The 21,821-nt window shown below is 40.9% G+C and overlaps 1 protein-coding gene across 1 annotated transcript; it reads right to left on the bottom strand.

Moving 5' to 3' along the window:
- Window positions 1-104: 104 nt before the first annotated feature.
- Window positions 105-21,772, bottom strand: LOC115793642 (protein phosphatase 1 regulatory subunit 1C). The gene is made up of 5 exons (XM_030748702.1): window positions 21,608-21,772; window positions 20,064-20,121; window positions 15,405-15,442; window positions 13,526-13,580; window positions 105-3,511 (listed from the first exon to the last, which is right to left on the bottom strand). The coding sequence occupies exons 1-5, from the start codon at window positions 21,686-21,688 to the stop codon at window positions 3,447-3,449; spliced, it is 297 nt and encodes a 98-aa protein (XP_030604562.1). The 5' UTR covers window positions 21,689-21,772; the 3' UTR covers window positions 105-3,446.
- Between the last annotated feature and the right edge of the window lie 49 nt (window positions 21,773-21,821).

The raw sequence follows: 21,821 nt of genomic DNA, 5'->3' as shown, positions 1-21,821 counted from the left end.
GGGGGATCAGTGTCTTTATTTTAATCACTGTACCTTTTCCAGATGTTGCCAGGGACCATGACCACAGCAACACATAAAATACATGTTTGGTTAGTATAAAAGAACAAAAATATAAATATATAGTATATATATAGTTGACACTAAAATATTCTTTTTTTTTTTTTTTTTTCTTTCTTTTTTTTGTTTTTGCAATGAAAGTTTTGAGATTTTTAGTGGCCGGCTGATTACTACTATGTGGTGACGGATTTTTTGGATGCTTACTTTGAGAATGCAAATGATTCTGATGTTTTCGTGGGGTTATTATAATTTTATTTCTTTTATCGAGGGGGGGGGGGCAGGGTGAGGATTCCTGTGTTGATACTGAAAGACATGTTGCTCGTTAATGTAAGTTTACACACGCATACACAAACATCCCGAGCAGATCTACGGTTACAAACACTAATCTTTGACCATGTCATACACACACACAGACACACACACACACACTCTCACTCTTGTATAACATGGTGATGTTTTCTTTCTTTTTTTCTAGCTAGTCGTAACATGAGCATTTTGTGGGTAAAGATATAATATCTGTATTCTACTTTGATGTGAAGCTGTCTGTTTTTAATGTTTATTTTTTGTTATTTTTATGATGATGACAATGATGATTTGCCAAATGTGTTGACACTAAAAAAAAAAAATTGTGTACCAGGGCTTGGAAGTGTTGGAGTGTTTGGGTGAGAAATGCCATTTCAGGCGTGTGTGTGGTCGACGCCGACTCTGCGGCAGCTCTCTTAAACTTTTACTGCGGGAACAGACGAAACACTTGGTACACCTGCAGATAGCCCCACCCTCACATCCCCTGCTGCAGCTTCAGTGGGTGCTGCGTATTGTCTGCGGTGGAGTAAAGCTAAAAAATTAGATCTAATCAGAATAAGCCGACTTGTGGCTCCTGGAAAAAGCCTGAGGTGTGAACATTTCTTCTGCATTCTTTTGAAGCCCTGCTGAAGCAGCTGGGGGGGGGCACCTTGTTTCAACGGCACCTTAGCAGCAGCAGCAGCTGATGGCTGACCCTCTAATCCCAGGTTATATAAATATTTAACTTTAATACTAAGGTAATTTTAACTAGTTCCCCATCAGAAGGCAATTAAATCATAACGCTAATGAGAAAATAATAAACTGGAGCTGCAATAAGACATTAAAAATAAATTATTATACACCATCAGTGAGACATTCACTGCTTGAAGGGGCATCCACCAGTATTTGCGATGGTTGTGCAGGACCTTAAAGGACAGATGGACAACTTTTACAAAGTGCAGTCTGATATATATATTATATTTTTTTTTTCTCCTCAAACATGGCAAGGGCTTCATAATGAGACACAAACCATACTCACCTTATGCTAGCCCTTCGCTAATGTAATACTAACCCCAGGGCTCTGTCTGTCTGAAAGTTCACTCTGCATACTGCTTGGCACTATTACCCACAGCTGGAGTTAAATCTGGAAGCGGCTGAAAAGTAGTCATATTTACAGGAACACAGTTTAAAAAAAAAAAAAGTAAAAGTATTTTGTCTGGACTGTGGTGAGTGGGTAGTTTGCATTCTGAGCATGTAAGGACAGACCCGTGGACACATTCTGCCATTTGATGTGGAATGGTTGCTGTTTTACTTTCTAACATTTTCTTTTTTTTTTTCTTTTCTTTTTTTCTTTTTGTGTTTCTGATTCCAACTTGTAACTTAAATGACATGAATAAAATAAACTTTAGGGCTGTGTCAGACCTGAACTCGTGTGTGTGCCGCTGCCTGCGTTGGAATGAGCTGAAAGCCAGTAAGTACGGACCTTAAACAGGTAATCACTCCGAACGCTGATCATGGCTGTTCCTGCTTCTACAGCAAACTGAACTGATATAAATATGTAAATGGAAGTGTTAACAAGATGTTGCTTTTGGATAAAAGCCAATTGGAGAACAGCTTTTAGAAATTAGGTTCTACTTAAATCCTTCCTTGCTGTGCCATAGCAAAGCCACCAGGAGGCATCCCATTAAAGCTTATTAAGGGGAAGACCATTTCCTGGTGTCTAAGGGTGCAGACTATATAATGTCAATTTTGACATATAAGTGTCAATGATACATATTGCATATAACCAAAAATACAAATTAAAGCAAAACAGGACTCAGGAAAACAGCCCATTGTAATATAATAGTATAATAGTTCTCATCAAAAATGCAGTTTATTAAAAAAAGAGTTTTAAACTGTAGATTGTCTGATGATGCATAATTACAGCAAATTAAATTGAGAATTTTCAGTGCTTGACTGCAGATTTCTTTTAAACCATTCATTGAGTTAAGCAACTGAAAATGATAAGTTACAAGTTGACATTTCAGCAAAAACTGCGGCAAAGGAATAACAAGAAATTAAAGTGTAACACAACAGATCTTTATCATGGCATGCAATTTAATAAGACAGGAAAAGGAAAAAACCAACGACCTTTGCAGCTGAGTGTAGCCATTATTATTCTGTTTTTTGTGCTTTTCCAGTTCAATAAAAGGTTTGAAGAATCTGTTCCTTCAGGGTCGAGCTGACAATCAGCCCAACTTTGGGCTAAATTCTGAAGGTTGTTTGTAGCTGTGTGTTTCATGGATGCTTTGCAAACACCTGCAAACAGTCACACAGTGGACATTTTGAAAACTTGTGGTGAGAAAGTATTACAAATACAAATGAAATTGATATCAGTCGTGTAGAAGTGAAGTTGGACAGCAACATTTTAGCTGTTTTTTACATTTTTATTCCATATTTGTTTTTACATTATGGGGAATAAATGTGTCCACTAAGTTTTATCTAGCTGCTCAGTGTTGCTAACTTTAGCTATCTAGCTTTCTTGGCTACATTACAGTAGCCAAACTAGCAGACTGTATATAAAATCCAATGTATCTAGATTTCTTTGTTCTTAATATTTAAGTGTACAACTTTAAAATATAAAAATTTTGAACAAATTTCCTTCATCCTGATATGTTTAGTTTCCCACCAAAAGTGTGTAAAAGTCAGCTGTGACAGTTTGAGGTTATTTGTCACTTTGTTGCTTCTGTTTAAGGGAAAAATGTTTCCAACCTTATTTATGAACTGAAACTGAGGTAATTCTAATTGTGCTGGGATATATGTATAATATCGTACTCAAATGTTAGTCCTAAGTTTGTCTTCAGCTGTGGTGAGGTGACTGTCAGCTTGGTCGTTTCCAGTTTATTTAAAGGGAAGCAGGAGATGCTGGTTTAACACGTTTCTTTACCTACTGTGATTAAAACCTTAACTGCTCTTTATAAAGCCTGGACACAGGTCAGCACTCCCACCAGCCGATGCCCTGACATGGACAGTAGATGCTAGACTTGAGTTGGAGTCCGTCCTGGGGTTTGTCCAGAATATCCACGATAAATTGGCTGCCTGTTTTGTGCTTAGGTTTCTCTGCTGGATTAGTCATCCCGAGCACTGCCATCCTCCTCCTCCTCTTCCTCTGGTACAGAGCTTTCCAGCTTACCTGGAAAAACACACACAACAAATGTACACAAGTGTAATGAGTGTAATGTGACCTGAGCACATGAGCTTGCGCTTAGTTACCTACAAAGAGAAGAAAAACCCATTGTTTTTACACACATGTACCAAACCCATTATGGAAGTTGTATATTCAACCTGGGCGTAGCACTTTATTATAAAAAAAAATTATATGTAATTGAAAGAATTCCATTTTATTTACAACATGCCAAATTGGTCACCTCAAGGCGCTGTATACTGTAAGGTAAAGACGATACAATAATACAGAGAAGAGAGAATATAGAGCTGGTCACCATCTAATGAAGCCAACAGGACCGCATCATCTGCAAAAAGCAGAGATGAGACTCTGAGGCCACCAAGCTGGAAGCCTTCCGCCACTTGGCTACGCCTAGAAATTCTGTCCATAAAAATTATGAACAGAATCGGTGACAAAGGGCAGCCCTGGCGAAGTCCAACACCCACAGGAAACGAGTCCGACTTATTGCCACCAATACGGACCAAGCGCTCACTGTGGTTGTACAGGACTGAATGGCTGGCAATAACTGGCCAGATACCCCATACTCCCACAGCACCTCCCACAGGATACCCCAAGGGACGTGGTTAAATACCTTCTCTAAGTCCACAAAATGCATGCAAACTCCCACACATACTTGAATATCCTCAAGAGGATAAAGAGCTGGTCCAGCGTTCTGAGACCAGGACGAAAACCTCTTGAATCCGAGGTTTGACTAATAGACCCTCCTTTCCAGCACCCTGGCATAGACCTTACCGGGGAGGCTGAGGAGTGCGACCCCCGATAGTTGGAGCACACCTTTCTTAAAGATGGGGACCACCCCCCAGTTTGCAAATCCAGCGGCACCGCCCCAGATCTCCACGCGATGTTGCAGAGGCGTGTCAACCTAGACAGCATCCAGAGCCTTCAGGAACTCAGGACGAATCTCATCCACCCCAGGGGCCCTGCCACCAAGAGTTTAAGCACCTCAGTGACCTCACCCCCAGTGATGGGCGAGTCATCCCCCTCATCCCCAGACTCTGAATCCACTACAGAAGGCTTGTCAGTGGGATTCAGGAGGCCCTCAAAGCATTCCCTCCACCGCCCGACTGTAGCCTCAGTTGAAGTCAGCAGTGCCTGACCCCTCCTGAGTCGCCTGACGGTTTGCCAGAATTGCTTCGAGGCCGTCTGAAAGTCTTATAACATGACCTCCCCAAACTCCTCCCACACCCACAGAGAGAGAACCCAATAATCAAAACAACCCCTATGAGAAGCACTTGGTGACAGTGGGAAGGAAAAACTCCCTTTTAGCAGGAAGAAACTTTGAGCAGAACCAAGCTCAGGGAGGGGCAGTCATCTGCTTTGACCGGTTGGGGGTGAGGGGAGGGAGATGGCACAAGGTATTTATTAAAACTAGTACAAAACACTGAACAGTTATGTTTGTCAAACAGTAACTAAACACTTATTCTCAATAATTTGTGGTCACATTAAACCAACTAGACAATATTAATATTGTCCATCAAATGTCTTTGGGTAATTTTGAACTTACTGGCATCTGGCTACTAAAACATAGCACAAATTTAATGACCAAATACTCAGATGTAATAATTATTGTATTTTAGTGTGTCAAAAAGGCAAGGGTGTCCAAGTGTTTCATGATATTTACTTGTACCTTCTGTTCTGACACTTTCTCTCAGCCCCACCTATACACCATCTTTGCTAAAGATGGCTAGAAATGAAATGAGAACAAAATTGTCAAATAACGAAGCCAAATAGTAGTAGTTTCCTCATTGTGTCTCCTCCTCTGGTCTCAGTGGGGTTCTTGCTCATTTATTATATAATGAGCATAAATGCCTGGACTAGTGCGCCCCCACCCCCAGTGTCAGCATTATGGACCTGTGAAGCAAGCGTTTCATTGTCTGGCTCAGTCAGATCAGTGAGATTAGAAAGAGACATCAGAACAGGAAGCCAGGTGCCCCACTCTCACTTTTGGGGCATATTTATTTCTTGACTTTATCACGCGTCTCTCATTTAGGGATATTTCGTTAATATCAATAGAATAATGATATAACAATAACATCAGCTTCTTGCTAGAAAGTCCAACAGGACGATGTTTTATCCAGCAGGCTGTAAGGTTACGTCTCTGGCATCAGCACAACTTTCATTTTGGAACTATTTTTCAGCAAAGACTAAACTTTGAGAAAAGCTGGTCAGCTGATGGCTGACGTTAAAATGTTTCTCCAGAAGAGGAGGAGACCTCTGGCTGTACCAGGGAGGGACAGCTGTCGGTTGCGACTGGAGGGTGAGGAGAAAGAGAGGAAAAGTTGAGCATAGAGAGATAAAACCTAAACTACAGGAGAGAACAGGCAAACGTTAATGACACTGCAATAGGGGTGTATAATAAAGCAGCCCCCGTCAGAGCAAAATGTGAATTAGTGGGGAAAAAATATATATATTTTTTGTGTTCATGGACATGAATTTATAATATTTTTCCTCACAGCCAGCACGAGTTTGTAGATAATGTGTTACAACTGGAAGGAATCGGAAATACCTGTGGCAAGTACTTTTTCCAGACAAAGCATCACAACATCAACCAAGAAAACTTTTTTTTAAAACGTAGTCACCGTAGTGATTAACACCTTTTCTTTTTTTTAAAAAGCTAATCCAGTAGTCTAAAAATCTTATGACAGAGTTGAGCAACTGAAGTTGACACACAGGTACATCTCAGGGCCTCTGAAGGTTCTTGTCCATGTCAAATATTATGATGTCGTCAGGTTATTATCTGAAAACATAGTTTTAAGCTGGATTCAAAAATACACCAGAAAACACTTTACCATTTATAATATTTATAATGGGAAATCCACTTCTTCTCGCAGCACATCCTGTCTGTGGATTTTTTTTTTTTTCCCCTCTCGGGGCCGAGGGATTTTAAAACACCAGGACTCCTGTTGCATAAACCAAACACTCCTTCACAACCCCACAGAGACATTTCAGATGTTAATGCAGTGACACGCAGATGTTGATCTCCAAATAGTCGGGTCACAGCAGATCTAAATGCTTTAATCTCTTAATGGATTCCCAGCGCTCTGCTCTGCCCTATCCCCGTGTGCTTTCACATTTAAAGGAGGACTAAGACATCAGGGAAGGATAAAAACGTGCTTTTGCATAAACGTGTTCAAACCACACTCGACATGAAGCCAAACCCCCAAATACTACAAAATTGTAGCCTAAAATATATGTTTGAAAACTGTTTTGAAGAAGCAGGACAAAGGAGAGCTGGAATATAATGCATCTTTATTTTTACAGCCAAAGTTTTTAAAGTTGGTACATTCAGCTAAAATCTTTCTGTGCGTGTGTGCGCGCATGAAAGCGAGTGAGAGCTGCTCAAAACATTCAGCATACAGGTGTAGCAGAGTGAAGCAGAGTGTTAGTGAAATGTGGTGAACACCAGTGAGAAAGATGAGGGGAGGAAAGTTGGTTACTGAGGGGCGAAGAGATGAAAGGCAGCTATCGGGAGACAGAGTCGGGACTGGACGCTTCCTTTTTGTGGTCGTGCGACAAATCTGAGAAACGGGAAGAGAAGAGGGCAGGAGAAAGTGGGAAAAGTGGAATATCATGCAAAGCCACAGGAGAATAAGACAGGGAGAGACAGGAGTGATGTTAGTGGTCAAGAAATTTCAAAACATACTATTAGTGTGATGATTTGAGCACAGAGTGCAGATAAGTGCGTGTGTGTGTGTATCAGTGATTATTTTACAGAAATTGTGGGTTTTAAACTTAAATGTTTGGAGTCAAAGCAGCAGCTGTTTACAATCATAGTTCTTTTCTAATACTCTCCGTTTGGGTCTTTTTGTCAGCTGAGAAAAATATCTGCTTCTTAAGCTGGTAGACGTTCTGCTTTCCTCACCAGCTGGTCGCTGACTTTCCGTTTGCTGTGTGTTACTGGCAGGTGGTTTTATCAGGTCTAGCCTGCAGTGGCTGATAAGAGCAGCGCAGGCAATAACAGCTGACAGGCTAAAGCTTAATTTATGGCACTGCACTGGCTCTCCGCTGTGGTGATCGATGCCGTTTGAATTTATACACTGGGGTGTCTGCATAACTCTGCCATCAGATGTGAAAATGAGCTAATAAATCTTGAACAGCTACTTTTCCTGATATGCAGGAGGGAGAGAAGACAGAACTGACCGAGTCAAAACAGATTCTATTAAAGCTAAAGGGCGTATTTTTGCACTGCTAAAAATGTGAGCTATGTTATTAACTACATCCTACTACATTAGTTTCACGGCGGTATTGTCCTTGGGCTAATCAGCTGACTGTGTTTGCACTGCATTTATACATCCATTATCTTCTGCTTATCTAAAGTTGGGCTGCTGTGGCGGCAGGCTGATCACTGTGCTCTAGATGTCTCACTCACCAGCAACACTTTTCTCATGGTGACATTCCATGGCATTCCCAGGACAGATAATCTCTCCAGCAGGTTCTCGGTCTGCACCTGAGTCAACTCATCTGCATGTGACCAGAAAGCCTCCAAGAGAAGGCACCCAGGAGCTGTTCTTATTAAATGCTAAACCACCTCAAATGTCTCCTTTCAGCATGAATCAACCACCGTTTTATGGTGGAGGTGATCCTGCTGTCTGTGGCAGAAGCCCCCGGCAGGGTCTCCTGAGGATAATTACTCAGTGGAGGGGCCACACTAAGGGTGATTTGGAAAGACTTCAATGAAACAGAAAAAACTTTGCCCAGAAGCGGAAAACCCCCTCCTGGAGCCTGACCTGGTAGGGGAGCTTGTTTGCAAGTGTCTGGTGGCCAGGCCTGAATACATGGGGCTTGGCTCTACTATAAATCAAGCATTACACCAATGTTATAGTTTCTGTATGTACAAGTACGGCAAGATCCGCTTGGGTTTAAGTGATATAACTTTCTTCATCCGGCCGCGTGGACTCAAAGGACCTTCAGGGCTGGACTTTGGTCCTACACAGAACGTTGCACACCATCATCTACACACTGTGATGCTCTGTTCTGTCACCATGCGGGCTACACATGAGCTCATGTTTGTGCTGTTGTTGGTGCTTTAGCTTAGCACCTGCTACTGAAAGTACAGAAGTCATAACAGACACAGAACTTCTTCGTAGAGAAGGGAAACAGAGTGTTAGCAATGGAAACTGTCCAGTGCAGCCGTTTCTCAGTGCTCCTCATTTGCCCTTTGGATCTTTGATTTCTTCTTGCCCGTCTTTTTCTTCTGTCTACTGCTTTTCTGTTTGAGCCCACTTTTCATCCATTTAGCATCCTACCTTCGCATTGCATCATTGTTGTTAAGCTATTTAGTGTTTTTTGAAAGACTGCACAGAAGCACATCTGCGTTGGTTGCGTACCTGTAGTCCAAAAGGTGATGACAGTAATAACATCTCATATGTGGCGCCTACGGCTGTCACTGTATCTGCAGCATAACCCCGCCTACTTTGTATTTATTTATTTCCTTTATATTCATTTATATTTATATTTTCGTATAAACTGACACTTTAGCTGCAGTACTTGAGCAACTTAATCTTGCTTTTGCTGCTGATAACTCCACTATGTCATAATTCAGTCCTCTGAAAGTAACACTAGTGTGTGTGTGTGTGTGTGTGTGTGTGTGTGTGTGTGTGTGTGTGTGTGTGTGTGTGTGTGTGTGTAAGGCCAACAGTTTACTCCAAAAATTTTGGTTATAATGTGGCACTTATTAAACAAATGAACTTTTAGATTTATGTTTGATGATTTCTGTCTTTAATTGTATTTTTTTCTTTAGGAGCATTTACCAACATTTAGCTGATGTGGAAGCCAATAAACTAACTGGCCTTAAAACCAAAGTAAGTAAAGTCTTTATTTGTGTTACTTCTAGAAAAAAGTGATTTGTTTTTGTTTGTTTGTTTGTTTTTTGGAGTATATTGCAGGCCAGTGTGCGTGTACGCATTTCTAGCTAAATATATTTTACCCCCTGAACTTTTGCTCTCTGCCACTCCTCTCTCCTCATTGGCTAACAGCAGACTCGCTTCATTCCCATTGGCTTCCTCTGGCCCATTGTGATTAGCCCACATGGAAGCGGTAGCATAGAGCTGTGCTGTGATTGGGCTCAGCTCGGTGTCAGTCTCACAGAGCCCCGCCCCCAGAAGGTGTTGCTCCACCCCCAGCTGAAGCTCTGAGGAGAGAAGAGCACCTCTAGTGGGGGGACACCAACTACAGGCACATCACTTAAGAGCAGAAACAGCCCACGGTGACAAATGTAAAATTAATTAGTAGAACCAAAGCTATAATAATAGTTTGAAAATAGAAACTGAGCAGATTAGAAAACTAGAAAAAACAGTTTGGGCTTTCACTCACATCAGGTTTAAACCATGTGGATTTATATCACTTGTAGATACATAGCTGCATGTTTTTGTGGAAAATTGCTGATTTTACTGTACAAACTTACCCTCTTAATGAAGAAGAAGAAGAACATTGCACCAACATAAAAAAGGAACATTGTATAGCACCAAATCACAACAGTCACCTGAAGGCCGCTTTGTCTGCTTTAATTAGTTTGTAGGTTTGTCAAAATTCTGCATCATAAACCCACACAAACCAAGGTTAATATGTGTGGGAAAAATGTGTAGTTAACTGGAAATAATGTTATTATATTGGATAGTTTTCATTGTTTTTCCAAGTATACCTTGGACGGGTGAAAATGACGAGGCTTTAATGAATTATTTTAAAAGAAAGACAGAGTGAAAAAAGCACATGCAACAGCACACTGTGAAATATTCTAAATAAAACTTTTTTCCTTATCCAACAGAATGGAAATGCTTGCTATGGGTTACTCAAGAGGCTATTAGCCACACACACACACACACACACACACACACACACACGCTCAGCCGGGATCAATAAAAGAAAAGCTTTTATGGTCTCCACTTCCCGGAATCAAGTCAGTGCTGCACTCTCTGCACACAGACTCATATGTGCTGGTTTTTTTCCCCTCTTTACAACTTTCCATCATAAAACCTGCACCTTTTTCTGCATACTCAAAGCAGAGCGGCCAGTCTTACCTGGATACCAAAAAAAAAAAAAAAAAAATCACCATAGAAAATACAAAGTTTTTTCTCAACCAGCCTCTCCTGTTCTGCAGCAGCTGCATCACTTCCTCTGATTTCTACTTTCCAAGTAGCTCTATAATAGTTTCATAAATTATTCAGCTCCAGGGATGATAACAAAATGACGACAGCTGCAGCAGGAAAGTCACGCAGCGATAAGACATCACACAGGTGCTCTGAGATGAGATGCTGCCTGAGTTGACAACTTTTCCCAAATGAAGCTGCTCAGACAATCACTACAAGCCACTGCTAATTGGTGCTTCTGATCAAAGCGCCAATCAGATCACATTCACATGTCGTGTATAAAAATATATTTGAACATGGGGAACATTCTAATTGTTAGATTATCAACACTTTGCAAATGTTTACCATACTCTACTTTGACAAAATATGTATGTCGCCTCCTGTGGCAATCAGAAGTGGGCTGATGGATTTAGTCTTCTTAAAAAGGTATTTATTGTAAAATCTTGTTTAAAAACAGCTGAAAGTCTTCTAACTGTAACCTCATTCTAAAAAAGTTGGGACACTGTGTAAAGTGGGAGTCAAAACAGACTGCAACCCCATATTTTCTTCACAACAGAACATAAAATGTGCATCAAATGTTTAAACTGAGGCATTTGGCAATTTCATGAAAATTTTTTGATATTTTAAATTTGATGGCAGCAACATGTGTCAAAAGTTGGGAAGGGAGAACAAAATGCTGGAAAAGTAAGTGGTGAAAAAGAAAAGCTGGAGGAATATTTTGTATCTAATTTGGTTAATTGGCAACAGGTCATTAACATTATTGGGTAACAGCCCTGGCGGCCTGATCCCCGACTATTGAAACCAGCTTTTGGGACATGGAACATCACCTCTCTGGTGGGGAAGGAGTCTGAGGTGCCGTGCAAGGTTGAGCTGACCGTTGTTCAGGGTACAGTTCAGGGTACTCAGCCTTCTTGGAATCATTGGGTGGGATGCTGAGAGTATCCCCCCATAGGGACTTCACTGCTCACATGGACAACAACAGTGTGACTGGGGGGGAAACCTCCTGCCTCTTCTGAACCCAAGTGGTGGTGCTGGACTTCTGTTCAAACTACAGTTTGTTCACAGCAAACACGGAACAAGACTTTCAGCCAGCCTCAAAGCGATTCTGATAAGCTGTCGGGTGACTCAGGAGGAGAAAGCAGTGTTGTACGCACATGGTGTACATTGGGAGTGAAGTACTGCTGGCTTTAACTGAGGATCTAGTCGGGAAGTGGAAGGAGTGCTTCAAGGATCTCCTCAATCTCACTGACACGTCTTTTGTAAAAGAAGCGCACTCCAGGTGTGACCGGGGCGGCTCACCCATCACTGGGGGTGAGGTCACTGAGGCAGTTAAAAAAAAACTCCTTGGTGGCAGGGCCCCCGGGATGGATGAAATTCATCCTGAGTTCCTGAAGGCTCTTGTGGGGCTGTCTTGGTTGGCATGCTGCTGCAACGTCGTGTGGAGGTCTGGGGCAGTGCTTCTGGATTGGCAGATTGGGGTGGGGGTTCCCATCATTGAGAAGGGGAACTGAAGGGTGGGGTGTAATTAGAAGGGGATCACACTGATCAGGCTTCCCAGCAAAGTCTATGCCAGGGTTTTGAGGAAGCGAGTCTGTCTGTTAATCGATCTTCAGACTCAGGAAGGGACAATGTGGTTTTTGTCCTGGTCGTGGGGAGGAGGACCAGCTCTTTATCTTATTGAGGAGGGTACACTTGAGCCTACATGTGCTTTGTGGATGGAGAAGGCATTTGACCATGTCCCCTGGGAGATCCTGGGGGGAGGTACTTTGGCAGTATGAGGTGTCTGGCCTGTTGCTACAAGATATTTGGTCCCTGTACAACCAGCTCCCATGATTCAAAATAGTTCATGACAAGATGAATAAGGATTCAGTAGAAAAGGCTGTCTGAAAACAAGCCTTAGGAGCAATCTGAAGCCTCACATACATGAACATACACTGACTTCTTCATTTCAAATTTTGTCCATGTTTAACATGATCCACCACCATGGCAGGATATATGAGAGCAAATGGGGAAAAGCACAAGCATAATCTCCATATAAGAAAGCAAGCTCCTAAAAGTAACCCTGACTGTCTTTTCTCTGTCACACTGCCAGCTGGAAATCAGGCCGGGAAAACCCGGGCCAGAGGCTAAAGAAAAACCCAAGACCAAAACTGAGGCAGACATGTGAAACAAAACAAACAGAACTTGCATCCTAAAGGCGGAACATATAGATACCAAGAAACCTGAGAGAGGGGGGAGTAGACTGTTGTGTACACAGCTGCAAGTAATGAGATCGCAGGCATTATAGGCTGTCATGATTAAATATCTTGGAATTTTATAGAAAATAAAGTAGACAAACCGAAGGAAAAGCACATGCCAAGGACAAGTTACTAGTTTTTATTATGACTAGAAAATATGTATTTGATATTGCATGTTGCTTACTGGATAACATTTTCCAACAACACGCTGATTGTTGTCCTCGTCTTGTCCTGAATTGATTCTGATGTTGCCAAAGAGATACAAGAAGTGGTCTGTTGCTAATTATCCAGAACTTCAAGTTCTTCAGCGTGAAAGATGTTAAGCTGATTTTCAGAAGACATCAACAGAACAGGGCTTCTCTTCTGCTTCTGTGACTACAAACACTGCAGCATCTTTACGTTTCTATCAGCGATGCCATGTTTTTAGTTAGTATTTTTGATGCACAGGCTGGTGTCTTTGTTGTTTCTGGTGGAATTTTAGTTGTATCTTAATGGCGTTTGATTAGAGTAAAACTGTGATGGCCCACATAAATCCTCATAATCCCCTCCTCAAGGGAAAATTTGGTTTTCATGCCTTTTTATAGATGTGCGCATTTTTGCAAACTCAGTGGAGACGAGGCTGAAACCAGCTGTGTATTTACCTTTCATGGTGGGCGGGGCATAGGTGCTCTGCTTCCTCTGAGAGGAATCTGAAGCCTGCAGATGAAAAGGAAAGATGATCATCATCGTGACAAATGTTCAAAACTCCCAAAAATTCTCCCCTCTTCAAGTGACCATGTGGGGTCCGACCATGTATTTATGTGCTGTTGTGCATCTTTAATCATAAAAATGGGCTCATTGGTGAAGTGAGCATAGCAAAAAGTTGGGTGGAAATGTATGTTTGGGGGGTTTGTTTAACCATTATAGACTTTGACTTTATTTCACATGTTTTACGTCTAATAATCACTAAATTATAATTTTTCCAGTGAACCATGGCTAACAAAAAGAAGTCAGAAACATGTTTTTTGGGGTATGCGTTTGGTTTTTAGTACTTCTGTTCAGATATTTCAAATATCTACAAATAAGATATTTGTTCAGATTTAGTTTTTCTTCCATGCTTCTGTTTCAAAGGATGAAAAAACATACAGAATTTGTCACTAGTTTGTCTATATTGTGTTGTTAAAATAATACAGAATTCAATCAAATTTTTTTTTTTCTAAATGTATCAAAACAAAGAAAATAAGGATTGTCTAAATAAATGCAAAGTTGTACAGTTAATGTTTTTAGATTCCTTTTTGCATAAAAATGACTGAAAACTTGAATCAGAAGATTTTAGCATTTCTATCATAAACAGTATACAGTAAAAAGACAGTTTTAATGGGACTCTGTTGCCCCGTGAAAAAGTAAGTACACCCCAAGATTCAGTAGCTAGTAGAAACACCTTTAGTAGCAATACCTTAGTAATCAGTTTTCGTAGTACTTTATGCATCACTAACATTGTTGTGGAGGAATTTGGGGCCTTTATGATGCAGCTTCAGTTTTTCGAGGTTTGCCGGCATTCATTTATACACTTACACAAGATTTCAGTCAGGTTGAGATCTGGACTTTGCCTGGGTTGTTGCAGCACCTTGATTCTTTTCTTTTGCAGCCATTCTGTTGTAGATTTGCGGCTGTGCTTGGGATCATTTTCCTGTTGCATAGCCCAGTTTCAGCCAAGCTGTAGCTCTCAATTTGACTCGAGGATACTTTGGTATCCAGAGGAGCTGATGACTCAATGACTGTGAGGGGCCCAGGTCCCGTAGCTCCAAACAAAGAGTCTGAGATGGAGCTCTGGTGGTTCTTTTGGCAGTTTCTCTGAGCGCTGCACGGCCTGACCTTGGAGTGAATTTGCTGGGATGTCCATTTCAGGAAGATTGTTGTGTTATGTTAACGCACAGCTGAATGCTGCAGACCAACAACCTGCCAAAATCTCTGCGTTCACAGAGGTGGTCACACTTGCTGATGATTTGAGTAGCACTGCTGCTTACCCTCCTAATTGCTATGGAAGCAGTAAGGGTGTATTTACTTTTTCACAGGGCTGCACAGAGTCCTGCAGATATGTAGACTGTAGATATGATAAACATATATAAACTCACTGACTGAGCTTAGTCAGGGTTAAAACATAAAGCAATAAAGTGGACGTTTTGTTGCTTTTTGAATTTAAAAAAGGGCCACTGGATAAACTGTGGTGTCCTACTGTACCTGATCAATTTATAATGAAACATATCTCTAACAATGTGTATGCTGAACAGCTCCATTTAGATGTCAGATGCAGAGTTATCGTGTATCAGTTCTCAGGAGTGAGCATACATTTAGATCTGGGCTATGTTTTTAAGTATTTTAGCATTTGGTTTGCTTTTATAGAGAAGATGTTGCTACAAATTGATGGTAGTGTGAAGGTTATTTCCAGAGATCCAAAAACATGTGTTGAAACTGACTCTACCTGTTGATGTGTTTCTCTTTTCCCTGTATCCGTGTGTATTTACAACCATGTATACAAACCTGAGAGTCTCCACTGGCATTGTGTTGATCTCCAACATCTGCAGGAGAGATAAAAGAGCAGCAAGTGAGCGCTTTATCCTGAAATCGATTTGTCATAAGCTCACCTCTTTGTAAAGATGTTTCCAGCCCCTGAAGAGAGAGTGCTGGCATTTAAAGGTGTCGGGGGGGGGGGTTTAATAATCTGGTTTCTTCGGCCCTGAAGCCACGCTGTGATCCAACAGATTTCAGACGAAACAGACCAGCTTCAGTTTGTAAGTTCAAAATGAAGTTCCCAGTGCAGCATTCACTGACACTGGTTGTGGTATTGATCACGCTTACAGGCATGAAGGGATTATGAGAAAATGGAAAATGGGCCCCTGGTCATGTAAAAGGCCCCTCACCCACTGTTTATACAGTAGCAATACACCCACATGGAAGGAGGTGCAAAACAATGCAGTTTGGTCCCCTTCTGCCTTTATTTATTTATTTTTTTAATTTTGTTTTTGTTTCATATCTTTTCTGTAATTTTTGCACCTGCTTGTGGATGTTTGTATCCAGAGCTGTCACAGTGTCAGATTTTCACTACACAGTTGACATCATTATGATCGATGTAGAGAAAATTTTAACTAATTAATTATGAGATCAGTAAAACTTTTTTACTTTTTTTTGGCAAACAAAACTGAAAATAAGAGTAGCAAACCTCTGTAACCACAGCTGTACAACAGCTTAACAAAAAGACCACAGCTAATATATTTCATTTGTTAATAATGGCATATAGTAAAACCCTTATTTTGCATGTTTTTGAAGTAATTGTGCATTTTGCAGGTATTTTCATTTTGTATCTGTTTGTATGTCTTTCTGGATAAATCTGCAGTTGGTTTGAATCTTGCTCTAATCATTTTTTCCCATCTTTTTAGGTCTTTTGTTTGTTTCTGCTGTCTTTTTGTTGTGTTTATTTTTATGTTGTGCATCTTGTTTTAGTTGATTTGCATTTCTTGGTGGTTTTGCATCTCTTTACAGCTTTTTGTATTTCTGGGTCTGTTTTACTTTAATAGCCATATTTCCACTCAAAGCACCAAAAGCTTTTAGGCCCAGGAACCTTTTTACGATAAGACAAAAGGTTCTTATACCACTCTTTGCTTGTGTTTCGACTGCAGTCTTAAAGCCTGTGAAGGTTTGTGCAAATTAGTCTGCTTAAACGGTGATGGCTGTTTTTACATGTGGATTTCATCTCATGTGTCTCCATCACTCCTCAGCTCTCTGTCAGGGCTGCAGGGCTGCAGGGCTGTGCGCCTGCCTCTTCTGTTAGATTCACACAGAAAACTGAATGCAGTAATGTAATAATTTAAGTTCAAGTGCAAGTAGGCTCAGGTAGCCTATTTGCACTTTAAATGGTGCAAGTAGGTTACTTGAGCAATCAGATATTTTTAGTGCTGCCATTGCCACACCTAATGTTCCTAAAATTTCATAAAGTATTAATGACACTTCCTGAGCAGAGACCTTTTTTATGGATTAAATAATTCCTCCAGAATTTAATTTTGAGCCCAGTCCCTATGATGGAAATGCACTGACTCCTTCCAAAGCTTCTTGGGTTTCTGAAAAGTGGCTTATTTCTGCTCATCTGTTTTGAGTCTCGTGCTAGTCATTTACCTAGTTTTTGAAGTTTATGTCTCATTTTGTAGTCCTCGGAGTCTTTTTGCTTTGAATGTTTGTTTCTGTAACATTTGTTAGAAAGTCAGCAAAGTGATTTTAAAAAAAGAGCAGAGGTTTCTGGCACACCTACTTCACCTACTTCCAAGGTGCATGGAGAAGAACCTAAAGTCTGAAGAGGCTGAAACTCCAGCAACACTTAAAGCACAGCTTTATTGGCTTGACCAATGCATTTTGGCTTGAAGCCTGACCCTTGCTGGAGCCTTAACAAGGTTTTTAAAATGGATGCTCTGGAACAGGGGCTCGGGGCCCCAGGCCCATGTTTAATAGACCCATGCAGTAAATTTTCTCTGATGTCAACACCTGCAGGTGATTATCTTATCTTAAACAAAAGAACAATTGGCCAGTGCCTCACCAGCTGCTTGGCCCAGTGCTGAGGAAAAAGGATCAAATATCTTTAACTCTGTCAGCAAGATAAGAGATTTATATCTACATCAGAACTGTGACTTCCCTCTTCTTTGAGATTTAAACTTTTTATCTTTGGCAAATAACACAGGTTACTAGTGCATTTGTCAGGGATGTTTTTAATCTTTGGATTAATACACATTTGGAGCGTCAGTAAGTTTAAGTCAGCATGAACTATAGTGCTTGTGTATATTAGTGATAAAGAAGGGTCTTGTGACCCAGCGCTGAGGAATGCAATGGATTGAAATTCAGTTCAATTCACGCCAAATCACAACAACAGTCACCTCAAGGTGTTTTATATTGTAAGGTAAAGACCCTACAATAATACAGAGAAAACCCCAACAATTAAAGCAGCCCCCTATGAGCAAGCATTTAGCGACAGTGGGAAGGAAAAAACTCCCCTTTTAACAGGGGGGGGGGACTCCAGCAGAACCAGGCGCAGGGAGGGGCAGTCATCTGCCACGACCAGTTGGGGGTGAGGGGAGAGAGACAGGACAAAAGACCTGCTGTGGAAGAGAGACAGAGATGAATAATAACTAATGATTAAATGCAGAGTGGGGTATAAACACACGAAGAGTGAAAAGAGGTGAGTGAAGAAAGAACACTATCGTGGGAACACCCCAGCAGCCTAGGCCTGTTGCAGCATAACTAAAGGGTGGTTCAGGGTCACCTGATCCAGCCCAAACTATAAGCTTGAGATGGTTATGAATAATGGTTAAAATTTTATTTGTGAAGAAATCCATGAAGTCACTACTGGTTAAAGTTTAAGGCATACTCGGCTCTACAGAGCTCTGACTCTTTGTCAGCCTGGCTACAGCACTGAAAACAAACCTGGGGTTGTTCTTATTTTCTTCAATTAATGATGAGCAGTAAGATGTCCTAGCTTTAAGGAGGGCTTTTTTATAGAGCAACAAACTCTTTTTCCAGGCTCATTTGTGAATTATACCACGGAGTCAAGCACTTCTGATTTGAGCCTTTCTTTTTCAGAGGAGCCACAGTATCCAAAGTCGTACACAGTGAGGATGTAAAACTATTGATGAGATAATCAACCTCACTGGGAGCAGAGTTTAAGTAGCTGCTCTGCACTGTGTTGGCATATGGCACTGAAGAGCATAACAATGAAGGAATTAGATCCTTAAACTTAGTTACAGCACTTTCAGAAAGACTTCTATTGTAATGATCTTTACTCTCCACTGCCATGTAATCCATTATTATAAATTTAAACATTAAGAAGTGATCACACAAAAGAGGGTTCAGGAAATATTAAGTCTTCAGTTTCTATGCCAAGATCCAGAGTATGATTCAAGTGGTAGGTGGGTTCATTTACATTTTGAGAGAAGCCAATTGAATCTAATAATAGATTAAATAATAGTGTTGAGGCTGTCATTTTCAGCGTCTACATGGATGTTAAAATCACCCACTATAATTATTTTATCTGAACTGAGCACTAAATCAGATAAAAATCTCACAACCAAAATACATCCTTAGATTCAAAACCAAAATCCTCCCAGCTCAGTGTGGATGTTACATTAAAGATGTAACTTTGAAAAAGATCAAAGAGGACTTTCCTAACAGAAGTCAGTAAAGGTCTGTTTACTTACTGTAAAAATGTCTGTCAACATCAGAAACAGAAACAAAGACTAGCAAAATATTGAGAATAATTAACCAATTTAGAACATGAGGTCTGCAGTTCCTGCCCTGGTGACCTTATTTGTTTCAAACTTGAGAGCATGAGATCACTTCTTGCTTTCACAGCTGCCAGCTGCTTCTCCTCCTACAGACTGTCAGTGGCACACTGCCTGAAAATGGGAGAGAAATCAAAACAAAGAACTACTAATTTTACCCACTTTTAGGTCAGAATTGGATGATGATGATGTTGAGATTTAAATTTAAATTTAAATGAAATTTATGTCATGTTAGTAGCACACGTGATAAAATAATTTAGAATGATATTTTTTGGTTTTTGGACTCTTTTGTGCAGTTATGGTTACAGATTCTCTGTCCTTCTTCTTACTCTTGTCTTTTGAGCGTCATTTGCCAGGAAAATAAAAAGTGAACAATAACCATGGTTTAAAAAATACCGTTCCTTTCTTTAACCCTGCAGAGAAAATCTTGAGATTTTTGTGAGTGTCCTGGGACAGCATAGTGAAGAGATTCTGATATTACGGTTACTGCGCATTCATTTCTGTTCTGAGGAGATTTCTGTCTCTAAACTGAAGTTGTTTCTGTTTTGTCTTCTTTTCTATTTTTGTGTTTTCTTATAGAAACGGAAAAACTGTCAGCTTAAAAACAAAGCTGTGCTGGAACCAGCCTCACCGAGCTGAGCTCACAGAATGAATCAGGCCGATTATTCAATCAGTTGGTTCCGTGTAGAAGGATTTATAACAGCTTAGAGCACAAATACACGCTCCGTAGGCATCCATCAGCCCGCTCTAAACGCTCAGATCACTTACCAAAAGTAATCTAATAAAGGTTCCATTACAGCTGCTGCTTTTCAGCACTCTGTCTCCCTCTCTGCCTCTCACTGTGAGGCCCTCTCTTGGTTCCTCTTTCCCTCTGTCTCACCTGTGCCAGGTTGTCTGTAGATCTGCAGCGTGGCAGGAGTTGGTCTTCTGCGGCGGATCTGAGGTAAACACACACATTTTCATTGTTAACCCTTGAAATCTTTCTTTGGCTTTAGGAACACCAACTTCAGTCCAAATAATCCTTCATTAAAAATAGCAGCTGGCACTAACGACCCTAATTATCACACCATAATTAAACACACCGCTGTGCAGTTGTGTAAACTTAATGGAGTGTACCATTATTAGTGCAGTGAGTGATCCCACATACCCCACTGTGACAAAGAACAAGGACAAACTAAAAAATTCAGAAACTACCAGCTACTTCTTTTTTATTTTTCTACCTCATTCTTTGAAAGTGTCCAATATTAGAGACATTTCAAATAAATATTATTAATTTTAAAATCAAACTCTTAACCTATATTCCCAATGATTTAATGTGCAGACACTTTGGCGACAATCTTAACCCTTAGAGTGGTAATCGCAGGATTTTCCCGGCTCAGAATGAGCCTGCAGTTGTACAACTGCACATGGAACAAACCAAAAAAAACTTACACAAACCTTACTGAGAGTTGCCTTTGCAAGGGGAAACAAACTGTGAATAATGTTGTTAACCAGCAGTAAAAATACACACTATAGGAATGAACATGGTCATTGTCATCTTGTAGGGAAGGGTTGGTGCGACAGCGTCCATCTCTGAAATTTATCTGTGATTTGTGGGAATGCTGACGTTTTTCCAACGCACTGACTCCCCCACCAGCGGCCACAGAGGGGCCCTAATCAGTCGCTGTTCATTACCAACTTCCTTAAACAGTCCATAAAGACGTCAGCAAAAAAGCAAAGAGCAGCAACTCCCTGATATATGATGTTTAAGCTTTTATGTAAAAGCAGCTCTTGCTTTCTCAGGATCAGCTGTCCCTCTGTCAGCCTTCTCCACATTAAGGTCAGTTAGTTAGAGGTATCCTGGTTTGCCATGAATGCTTTTTGAACCTGAATAACTCAGAAGGGAACATGACTGCCTATTACAGGAGTACATTTAAATTATGTCACTTAGCCACTCTGGATTTCCGTCATCAGTTACTTGTAAAGTAAACAAGGAAAAACATTTCTGATTCCTGGAAGAGATGGAGTAAATATGCTGTATAAATGTTTGTAGAAACTACAATAAATGACTCATGGGCTTCTCGTGGGGGTGTCTTTTTAGTGTTAAATTATTTAAACGGTATTTCAGTCTGTTTTTGTTTTAATCCTCGCTATTATTTATTCACAATCTCATAAATATCACGCACATGAACGCTTCACCAACAGATGCAAAACACTTGAAAGTGTCACATGCACTGCAGCTCAAACACGTCGTTCCCATTAAATACACACGCTGTCGCCCAAATACACAAACAGCGGTTTTCATAATGCCGACTTGCGTGCACATGCTGCTCTGCACCCACACGCCGAAAATTCCCGACAACACTCGCAGGACAGAAAAGCCCCATTCAGCCCTCACACGCGTGGACCGAACTCTGTGGTCCACACATGCTCAGATACACTCACATGTTCGGCGGCCTGTGGGTCAAGCTGTCCCTGCAGCGGAGGCACAGCGAACTGGATCTTCTTTGGACTGCTGGGCTCCATTATTACTGACTGAGAAATAGAAAGAAGGACAGACAGAAAGAGAGAGAGACAGTAGATGTGTGTGTGTGTGTGTATGTGTGTGTGTCTGTCAAGAAGGGAGGGCGTAGAGAGGGAGGGAGTGGTCTCCTCTTGG

The sequence above is a fragment of the Archocentrus centrarchus genome, chromosome 15, assembly GCF_007364275.1.
Source record: "Archocentrus centrarchus isolate MPI-CPG fArcCen1 chromosome 15, fArcCen1, whole genome shotgun sequence".
Taxonomy (NCBI): Eukaryota; Metazoa; Chordata; class Actinopteri; order Cichliformes; family Cichlidae; genus Archocentrus; species Archocentrus centrarchus.
Note: the sequence above shows the minus strand (reverse complement) of the source record. Positions and strands in the feature narration are given on the sequence as shown.

Excerpts from the sequence above, each read along its gene's own strand:
- LOC115793642 (XM_030748702.1), bottom strand. The coding sequence starts at position 21,688 with ATGGAGCCCAGCAGTCCAAAGAAGATCCAGTTCGCTGTGCCTCCGCTG. Across the intron at positions 20,122-21,607 it reads ACCCACAGGCCGCCGAACAT|ATCCGCCGCAGAAGACCAAC; the intron begins GTGAGTGTATCT and ends TGTTTACCTCAG. Across the intron at positions 15,443-20,063 it reads CTACAGACAACCTGGCACAG|ATGTTGGAGATCAACACAAT; the intron begins GTGAGACAGAGG and ends TCTCTCCTGCAG.